This window comes from Scatophagus argus, chromosome 10, assembly GCF_020382885.2.
Source record: "Scatophagus argus isolate fScaArg1 chromosome 10, fScaArg1.pri, whole genome shotgun sequence".
Lineage (NCBI taxonomy): Eukaryota > Metazoa > Chordata > Actinopteri > Scatophagidae > Scatophagus > Scatophagus argus.
This window is the reverse complement of record NC_058502.1, coordinates 8,957,180-8,968,321: the sequence shown is the minus strand read 5'-3', so window position 1 is coordinate 8,968,321 and position 11,142 is coordinate 8,957,180. Positions and strand designations below refer to the sequence as shown.

At 39.9% G+C, this 11,142-nt stretch overlaps 1 protein-coding gene across 6 annotated transcripts in view; it reads left to right on the top strand.

The window, feature by feature from the left end:
- Window positions 1-7,667: 7,667 nt before the first annotated feature.
- Window positions 7,668-11,142, top strand: part of ebf3b (EBF transcription factor 3b) — a 68,174-nt gene continuing 64,699 nt past the window's right edge. For all 6 annotated transcript variants that reach the window (XM_046401286.1, XM_046401283.1, XM_046401285.1 and 3 more), the window contains exons 1-4: window positions 7,668-8,383; window positions 8,673-8,829; window positions 9,138-9,201; window positions 9,500-9,555. In XM_046401286.1, coding sequence (XP_046257242.1) covers window positions 8,253-8,383; window positions 8,673-8,829; window positions 9,138-9,201; window positions 9,500-9,555 — 408 coding nt within the window. In that variant the 5' untranslated portion in view covers window positions 7,668-8,252. The remainder of the gene's footprint in view (window positions 8,384-8,672; window positions 8,830-9,137; window positions 9,202-9,499; window positions 9,556-11,142) is intronic.

Sequence of the window (11,142 nt, the reverse complement as noted above, 5' to 3'; positions counted from 1 at the left end):
TAACCTGATGAGTTGCCTTAAGCCTCACAAATTTCAAGGCTGTGTTTCTTATTTAAAGAAGGCGAAGTGAATAATTCTCTGACTCTCTAAAAGATGACAGGTGTACAGGGGTGTAGAATGAGTGATTGAGATGCGATACAAAATCTACTGTGTATTCTCTTCTTCATGAAGCGTGCACGGAGCAGTGATAAAATTTAAACCTCCTTGTTAAATTTAATCAAATTCTGATTTTGTTTTATATGTTATGTGCTTGTTTTACAACATGTTTTTGAAAGTAGGGTGATTTTATTTTTCAAAATGAGCAACAACAACAATGACAACAACAAAAAAAAAAAGATGCACATCCATTTTGTTAATTGAATCACGCTGCCCTTTGAGTTCACAAAACACAGTCTCAGTAATTAGCCTTGATTGCCTGGTCTGTGCTTCATAAATGGTCTCTTTCGCATTCTCTCTAGTGAACCTGTCCTTCACTTGAGCACAGACACTCCTCCAGCATTTCCACCCACTTTGTTTGTGAGTCTTTGATCCACAGTATTCCAGTTAAAGTTACACCCATGTGCTGCAAGTTGAAACTTTCAGCATTGTTGCTCAGGGGAACCTTATACCCGTGGCGCCTTCTGCTTTTGTCCTTCCCTTTAGCAACAGAACTCTCCTATGGTCCCGGACAAAAGACTACTCACGACACCATTTTATGATCTCTGTGATGATACCGTTTCCTTCTCCTGCTCGCATGTTACCTTGGTCTGCTCATCTAATACGAAATGTTAATGTCAAAAAAACATCATTAGGGGTTCTCCCTCGAGACAGGTGTTGATTTGAAGCAAGGGATGATGAAGTAAGGAAAGATTTTAACTGCAAACAAGAAAAAACAATTTAAATAAGTGCTTTTTTTTCCTGTATGGAGCACAAAAATAAAATAAATACAAAAAAAAAAAATAGATGCATATAAAAATGTAAGAACAGATGCTACAATTGATAATTGGATCATAAAACCAAAACTCTAATTTTTTTTTCAATTAAATGGATGTGCTCTATCAGCTAGACCACACACATAAGGCTCACTGTGTACAGTGGATGATTGTGTTTGTGCACATGTATACATAACACACATATAAATTTGCACGTGTGTTAGTATGTGTACTAGAATTGCACATGCATGTTGAGCCTAATTGAAGAGTGAAATAAAAGCATTTTCTACAACAACAATACAGCCTGGTGTATAAAACACTTAAAGACGGGAACAGCAAATACAGTATATTAAAATAGAGTGTAAAGTGCTGCAATGTCTTGCCTCTCCAGTCTGTCTAATCACTATGTGAGTGAAACATTCATGGTACACTAGATCAGTTCAATATTTAATTTCTCAACAAAGACTACATGATGGAACAGATGCTCAAACTTTGTATGTTTCTCAGGAGAGCAAAACTCACTTTCATGGAAGCTATTGAGTACAGAGATTGTGATTGTGTACAAGCTTTGTGTTGACTTCTTGGTTGCTCTTCACCTATGCACAAAACATACAGTCAAAAAAAAAAAAAAAGAAAAAAAAAGGATGCTCAAACATACAAAGTGTGCATAGTGAGTCAGTGCTCAAATCATGGCTTGAATACATCAGTTGTTTACATCCAGGGGCACTGAAAACTCTAAATATGTGGAGCCACATTAGTGATGCACCAAGGTTGGCCTTTGCCTCCATGTCACATTTCAAGTGAAAATTTGACTTGGCATGTTTACATAGGATTTCTTCATCTCCCTTTTAAACCCCTGTGGGCAAGCTGAAGGTGAGGGGAACTAAGATTATTATCCCCCGTTTCTCTGAGGAGCTTTTCTTTATGCACACCCTCACAGATGTCGACATTTGGTTAGGCGGTGTACATAGAAGCCCCAGATTAACTAGCGCTTCATGAAGTCTGTTTAGCTAAAGTTAGGAGTGGTTACTTTCCTGCACCTTCTTAATTTAGCCTTGTGTTTTGTTACCTGGAGACCCCCCGTGCTTACTCACACATCTGCGTTATGGAACGCGCAAGAGAGAAATATTGGCGATTGAATGCTGCTGTCCGTTCAGAACCATAGGTCTTAGCTGTGATGGTGTTCGCATCGATAGGCTCCATTTGTGCAGACCTAGTCACAGGAAGCACAACAGATGGTGTACTATATGTCATAATGCAGTAAAATCCAACAGGAATTGACAATTGAAATCCCACCCTGGAGTTTGCCTCTTTTAGCTTTGGCATAATCTTCTCAGGATTTCAATTGCAAAGTCAAAGAGAATAGTCTAGCACATGGGGACTAGTTATCTGGGGCAAATGCGGTCTAAGGTTGACAATGCAAAGGCTATGTTTATGTGCATCACACTTGCTATACTGAATGTTTCCCAGAGTGCAAGAACATCCTCCCCTGAATTCTATTCCTCTTCCCATGTCCCAGTGCTGCCGTGGAAAGTAGGCCAAGTGAGCACCAGGGCGTTGCTTTTTTAAGATGATCAGTTTGTCAGTGTGTTTTTGTGTGCGCTCGGGACGGCTATTCATGTGGCTTGACTCTGTAGAACAAAGACCAGCATTATACAATTTGCAGCACTTCCAATAGCAAGGAAAAGGGAGAGGTTGGAAAATAAGGACAGGACAAGTGTGGATGAAACAAAGACAAAAATCTGGCTTGTACTCTAATTCATTTACTTCCTCTTTTTCTCTTTGTTGCAGCAAAAAGGTCCCTTGCCAGTAACACTCCTCTGCAGGATCATACTGTACTCTAGCTGGCATGGATTATTTTTAGCTATTGCTGTGCAGCTTTCACCTTGACTCTCTCTGTCTTGACATCATAATTAACATTTCTGTTAATAGTAACGCAGTTCAATATTAATAAGGATATCTGGCTAAAATCAAAATTCAGCCACAGAGCAGTAATGAATTGTACTGCGATGCTCATGTATGAGACACAATCAGCATCTCTTTTGTATCCCTTCCTGATGATAATCCCTGTGGTAAAGTAAATTAGAGGCACTGATGCAACACGTAGAAAACATACATTTTGATGTGAGTGACTTGAGAATTATTGGATTCCCGCAGGTTGGGCCAGTATCACTATAAGTTGGCAGTAGCTCCATCACAGGGGTCAACAGGCAAATTAAAGTTCTCCTGAGGACTGAGGCAAAGGCTGCTGCCTGTCTGGTCATGCACACGCACATGCGCTCTAAAAAAGAAAAATAAATAAAAAATAAAAGCAAGGTTAAAGCTGATGCCTCCCGTTTTGGAGGCCACATTGCCCAATGCAACATGTGTCCACATCATACTTATTGATGAGATTTTTAAATGACCTTCAAAGTCAGATTTTTTTTTTTCTCATTGCACCCGTTTTGCTGAGCGTCAGTTTAAGGCGCCAATATTATAAGTAAAGAGCTGAATAATCACATTTACCTCACGTCCATCAACGCCACTGAGAAATGTGGGGTTTTTTTTAAATAAAGATTTTTAGATAGGCCTACAAAGCAGTGATGGACACAATCAAGACGGGGCTGAGCGAGAGCGAAGGTATGCTGGATATTTGGTCATGTGTATTTTGGTCTAAATTTCCAGGGGATATTTTAGATGTTAATAGCCCTGAAGTGGTCTCGGTTTCTTATTTAATTTCTCTCGCCTTCTTTAAATGTAATTCGCCCACAGACTGCGCCGCGAGGCTCTAAACCGCGCAGAAACTCTCTCATCATTTCCACAGCAGAATGGAAATGCAAATCGTGCGCACGGGCAATGCCCTTGACAGAACTCACCACCGCACACAATTAACATGAGCACTCTGACAGAAGTTAGTGACGAAATGTGAGGTCACACCAGCAGCGTGTCAGATATTGTACTTGTGTTTATTTATTATTTTTTTTAACACAATCCTGCATTAAAGGCATTAAAGGGAGATGTACACGTTGGCTGCATAATAATAATAATAATAATGATAATAACAATATTGGAAGCCATGGACATTACTGCATGGACAATAACGCGCTTTCTGCTTTATAAATAATGTATTTACCCTAATTTAATTTTTGGATTATTGTCTGCACGCTGGTAGGCGTTTTTTTTTTAATATATTGTAAAATATTATTATTTGACATAATTTGTCATGAACATAAACAACAATTTTTTAGCCGCTCGGGGGCTGTGGAGGGGAGGGGGGGTTGTTAGATAAACCTGTGTTGAGATTTAGCTATCAGTGAAGAACACAGCTGCCTCATATCGACACAATAATCTCAAGTGTAACCAACGAGGGGCGCTGTCCGTCTATCAGCTGTACCTACTTGATACGAAGAGCCTACATGATTGATCTGATCATTCTTGGCCATTTGTGTTTTACCCCTTTATTTATTTATTTTTTTAAAAAAAGGAAAAACAAAAACGCGCAAACTTTATTTTGTTATGATTTAAGCACGTCATGTCAAATTTGGGATGCGTATTTATTAGGCCTCACGGTAATAGCTTTTAGAAACAAAGTTTGCAAGGGGGGTGGGGTGGGTTGGGCATTCTAATGACGAATCAAGCATTTTGCCAATTTAATTTCCAGAAAATAAATTAATCATAAACGTTGTCTGATTTTGTCTAAGAAAAAAGGCACAATTTGCCCCCCCCCCTCTTTAAAACACAGCTACAAGTGATGTGAATTTTAAAACCATTCTCTTACATGTCACAGTAAACATGAAATTACTTTTTGCATGGTAACTTGCACATGTCACTCGGACATAAATAAATAAATAAATATTTGAGTTGAACCACATAATAAAAAAAAAATCTAGATCTAAACAATGGAATAAACATCGTTAGTGGAGCTGCTGTAAACAGTAAGTGGGCTGTTTCTTCCATATGGAATAAAGAATGATGAACAACTGTAGGCGTATTTGATTAATATTTAATCGAAAAAGGATCACTTTAAAGCAACCTCTGCGCTAAAGCCGTGAGCGAACTTGCTGATGGGTGCTAATAAAATTTCTTTTTTTCCCCTCCTTTTTTTTTTTCTCTTGCCAATCAATTCATTAGGAAACAATGCAGGTGAGCATAATGAAAGTGTTGTCCCAATAAAGTGCATCGATGGACAGCTGGGCAGCGGCCGACTGATTGACTTTGCCTTGACATCTGGGAGGCCCGCTGGCCCCTGGCACGCGTATAGGCTGATGTCGCCATTTACATGCAAATTTAGGGAGATCATGAGGTCCTCGCCCCGTAAATTCACACAAAAAAGAAGACGTCACCCTCAATACGGAGGAGGCTCGTCCCGTCGAGACGGGAGGTCTTCGAAATCATCGTGTACATTTTTATTGGGGGCCACGCGTCCCAAGGAGTTTGGTTTTATATCAATGGTCAGGCCCAAATCTTTTGGGGGTTCATTCATTGTGGCCACTGAATAGAAGAATGAGATAACAGCCCCCTCCGTGTCATCAACCGGTCATTTAAATGAGCATTCAGCCTGGCTCACTGCGGCCAGGCTGCACAGATCAGGCACAAGAGTTTGCACTTGTTTCCCTTTTCTGTCACCCATCACTTACCTCCAGCGTGCAGCTGAGAATCAGACTTTTTTTAAAAAAAAAAGAAAGAAAGAAAAAAGAAAAAGAGAGAAAATGTAACTAAGATCCTCTAATTCCGCGCCCGTGCAAAGTTTTCATGCACGCAGCCACTTAAAACAAACGGGGATCAACATTTCCTTTATTTTGATGCTAACATTTCACCTAATGATGGAGAGCGCATTTTCCATGGTGTAAGCCCACCACGCAGATGATCCCACAGAATGAGCTGAGACGGATTCAGGCTCCGCGCCTCAGTGTGTGGAGCAGCTGACTCCCTCTCTCCACGTCCAGATGGCTCCTGCACACAGATTTGCATTCATTTTCCTCTAATATCTTCTGAAATAGCGGGGCAGCTGCATTTGTTGTCAAATACGGTTTAAAACTCCCTTTCAGGACAGCATCGTTACCTACGTGACGGGTGTGGAGATCCATTTTCCCTCTCCAGTCAACAGTATCAGATCTAAGAGGATTTGTCTCAAAGTCTCCTAATTTGATAATCAGATTTAAATCGCCTTGGTGCGTGTAATCAGGGGTTAAGTTCTAATAAGCGAGACTTGAAACTGTACAAAAAAAGCAGAGTGAGTTCTGTGCAAAAAAGATATTTGCAATCTCGGCAGAGCAGACAAAACATTCACAACACGCGTCTCGGTTTGTTTCATCAAAGAGGAAACAAGATAACATTTTTCCAATGGGCCATCTTTGAATTTATCCTGATTTTTTCTCCCCACTCTTTACAAATTGAAACTTAGATAAACAGTAATAATAAAATAAAAATAATAATAATAATAAAAAAAATCCACACCCTCATTTTGTGACTGGGCAATTTGGCAATGGATTGTGTAGAGGTGAAAGCAACAGCTTATAATTCACTTATCTTTGGCAGCAGCTATTAACCCTCAGCACCAGCTAGATAGATTGCTCAGGATATAGCACACATCTCTCTTCCTCGCACCCTCCCCTCTTTCCCTCCATCCTCTCCTCCTTTTCACCACTAATGAACCGAATTGCTCGCTTGCCCCTCTCGGACAGAGTCGGACATGTAGGCAGTTGGCTCTTTAAAAATGATTAAGATGTTTCTGATTATTACCGATTTTAGAGGACGTGCATGAAATAAAGAAGACACAGAACCATGGATTTCCTGAAGTTTGTTTAATGTCATGAGACACTGTGGCTCTGATTTTTTAGCCCATAAAAAGAGGTCAGAAGATCTGACTTTATCTTCTGTAAATGGCAGAGGGATGTGATTGATTTGTTTTCACATTAATAAAATAGTTGCCAAGAAACTGTGTCTGATGGGAAACTTTTGCTCATATTTACTGCTCAGATGTAAATAAAGAAGACCTGCGCTCTGCGATACACAGCAAAACAACAGAAAGTCAAACATCTGTTGTTTAAGAAGAAAAAAAAAAATCTCAATGAAAAGTTAATTAAAATAATGGATTTATAATCACGTCTGATTCTATAAAATCAGCGTCGTATTAATTACATTCTGATTACAATAAAATAACCCGCAGCGTGGTGTTAAAAATTCCCCACATAAATATATCAGTTTTATGAAGAAACATGATCTGCTGTTATTGAAATATGACTTAAAGCCGCTTTGCCATTGAGATGCTCTCGTTACATTAGAGCACAAACAATCTCATTAAGTCAAATTGTAATAATACTAACACACTTAATCGAATAAATATGTCAAATACTATTCATTTTTACCCAATATAATAAAACTAATAACCACGGACATTTCTATCATTAGGCCACCTAAAAGAAATATAATAATAAACAACAAAACCTGATTTCCGAGTTATTATTATGTATCTTTTATTATTATTATTATTATTATTATTTCTCATTATGTGTGATGGTTACACCCGGTTGAATTTTTCCATATCATTAAAAAAATCAAACTCACCACGTATAGGGCCTAAGCAAGAGGAAAAGTGGAGCGAGTGAGTGTTCTCAGGCTGCTGCACTATAGGGCTGTACCCGTACAGTGGAGCGCCACTGCTTGACAGGAACCGTCAGAGCTCCATATATGGTCAAAACCACGCCCCTTCAGCGTCATATTCTGACAGCGCCTCTCCCGTGGGTTTAGAGTTTTGGCTCCCGGGAAAGATTTCAGTCCTCGGGGAAAGAGGGCTTAGTTTTGCATGTTCCCATCCATCCTGCACGACGCGAAAGGGCCCCTTATCCACCTCTCCTGTGTACTAGGAACACCTCCACTGGTGATCAGCCTTTGCCTGTGTTTGTCTTGTGGAGAAGCAGCAGCACCTTTTCAGGAGTGGGTTTTTTATTCAACAAGAAGTCCTGAAGGTTTTGGATGCGGTGCTTCAGGGATGTGGGCACTTTGAGAGCAGCATCACCCACAAACACAAACAACTGCCATCGATTTTTCTGTGAATAGCACAAAAAAAAGAAAAAAAAACAAAACAAAGAGGAACAATAGCAACACAAAAAATCTTGTCTATTGAACAATTCACTTTTCCAGTCTGTGGATACCGCTCTAACTAAGTACAGCACTTTGAGAATTGTTCACATCGGACGGACTGAAGAGGGAGGCAAGACCTGTGGACCGGGTTTTCCCTCGCAAGTCTGAATCGGCTCTCGCTACTTATCCCGTGAAAAAAGACCCTAAAGGATAACACGCTTGGACGTTTATTTTCCCTAATTTCGCAGGAGGCTCTTTTTTCCACGCAAATTGTCCTAAATGTTTGGGATTCAGGAAACTATACCGCGGGGTGGGACGACGATGAAGGAGGAACCGCTGGGTGGACTGAACTCGGTCCGCTCCTGGATGCACACAGCTGGGGTGGTGGATGCAAACACAGCCGCCCAAAGGTACGCATGCCAAAAGCATCTGAATTTTCTCACGCATTCCCTCCTCATCATATCGACCCCTCAATCCCCTGAATACTCTGTATCAATTACGGTCTCCCAATAAATGCCCCCCCTTCGGCTTTCCCTTCTTTCATTACATCAGATTACCCATTATTGTGACAAATCAAGAAATCTCCCCCGTACTCAAGCGTGCTTCTGCATCTCCAATGTTTTCCATCAGCTTCTCCATCATCTAGTATCCCCGGTGTCCGGTGCTTAACCGAGATGGTCTCTTGTTTTCTCCCCGCAGCGGTGTCGGCTTGGCACGGGCACATTATGAAAAGCAGCCCCCTTCCAACCTCAGAAAATCCAATTTTTTCCATTTCGTCCTGGCGCTGTATGACAGACAGGGTCAGCCCGTGGAGATCGAAAGGACAGCTTTTGTGGACTTTGTGGAGAAAGAAAAAGTAAGCGGTGTATTTTAGAAATACATGCAGCCCTGTACATAATCAGTACATGTATCGAAATTATGTTCTCTGAAATGGCAGTGGGTTACTAAGGGGATGTCACGTGTGATATTGATTTAAAAAGCTCAATTCGTTGATGACAGAGAGTCGTTTTAACAACTAAAGCTGTTTCTCTTCTTTTGCACAGAAACTATGAATATATATATATATATATATATATATATATATTTGTCCAACAGGCAGGCATGTGGTGTTTATAGACAGTTGTTTTGTCGATGTTGATTTTCACAAACTGTTGTCTCCTGCAGGAACCAACCAGTGAAAAAACTAACAATGGGATACATTACAAACTACAGTTATTGTACAGCAATGGTGAGTTCGCGGTCATTAATATTTTGCAAACACGTGCAAATGTATCAGACATTAGTTTGTCTGTCTGCGTAAAACTACACGTAATAGTAATTCTAATATTGATAGTAATAAAAGCAGCTTGCTTTGTTTTTTGATATAAACGTAAAGAGCTTCTGAGTTCTTTACATTATTTCTTGGTCTACATGTTACTTAACTTATTTGGAAGGGTTTATGTTTTGGGTTTTTGTTTGTTTGTGTTTATTTATTGTCTGCAATTCCTCAAAATTCACAAGTGGTCTTCTTCTCTTTGCCTCCCCAGGCGTCAGAACAGAACAGGATCTTTACATACGGTTAATCGATTCCATGACGAAGCAGGTAAGCTGCTGTTCCACTTGTTTCTGCGCACAGTGCAACACAGTGCCCACATCCATGGTTCACTTGTGCAAAAACCTTAACAAGCCGTGCAAATTGTCACCCCTGAGATACACACACACACACACACACACGCTTTTCGGAGAGGAAAGAAAAAAAAAATACTGCTCGCAAAACGCAGTTGTAGACACAAAATAAAATCAAATTACCGGTGTAACAAGAGCAGACAGCTTCCATTTTGACTGTTTATGCTTGGTCAGATCATATTGCAAAGACTCCTAAAGTCAATTTAACTCCAACCAGAGTCGAGCTTCTTTGCAGGCTCAGTTTGTCCAGCATTAAATTTTAAACACTTCGTCTGCTTCATGTGATCTAATATGACTTTTCGTGCAAAGAGTCAGAGGTGAAGCTCTAAACGTATATTTTTTTCCTTTTTTAAAAAAAAATGTGCATCAGGTATTATTTATGAAGAAAAAATATTAGTGTTCTCGCTGAGGTGCATCTCACTTCCTCACTAACATCTGAGTGACTTTTAACCCAGAGCACCGACGCACAAAATGTTATTATTAAGTCTTAATGAACATTATTCAGCCAACGCAAATATTTGTAAGCATAATTATAATTACGGAAATAAAATCACGCGTGATTATTTCAGCTCTGCACGTCGCTGTTTGTTATTAAACAGGAGGTTTAGGCAGAGCCTTCTGAATAGAGCCGTGAAGCCTGGACCACTGGTCACAGACAACATTCCTGTGCGAATGATCCGACTCAATGACGCAGAACAAGCAATTTATGGATTTGTGTTTCTACAGCTGCAAACAGCGACATAAATCAAACCAATATAGATAATCGCCCGGTTAACAGGAGAAAAGGCTAAAAGACAAAAAAAAAAAAAAGAAAGAAAAAAGATCAGGTCAAGTAGGGCAGCTTTTTAAAAACGGAAGAGTGATGCGACCTGGTTCAGATATGTCACTTTTTCATAGTCACTTTGTCTCATATTGGCCTCAAACGTGGCAGGAGGGGGGACAAAAAAAATCTCATTGGCATCAGAAGATAAAGAAATAACACGCTGTTTGTTTAATTGTGTTTTTTAATTTATTATTATTATTATTATTTGTTTTTCTTTGCTCGTGTTAGTATTTTCTCAATAACGTGGCGGTGCTTTGCCTGCGTGCACAATCGGTATACGAGGGAGTGAAGTGTCTATCCTTAGAAAAGGAAGAAGGAGGGAGGGATCGAGGGAGGGAGAGAAGAGCGGCAGAACTGATAGCTCCACGCCATCTGTTTCAGCCAATGCTCAAAAATTACTCAACCGTACCGCCAGACACCGCTTTTTATCCACAGAAAGATCATTGTTAGCGGCTCAAAATAAACAACAGATTGCCCATTAACACTTTCCCCCAAATATCCCCAGATTATAAGCATATTGATGACACTTCTATTGGATCTCTCCTTATGAAAATCCCTCTGTCTCTCTCTCTTTCTCTGTCTGTCTGTCTGAGCCACAGGATATTATCTAGATTAATAAAAAAAATACAATTTATTATTATTATCATCATAATGATTACCACTGATTTTGTAATAATAATA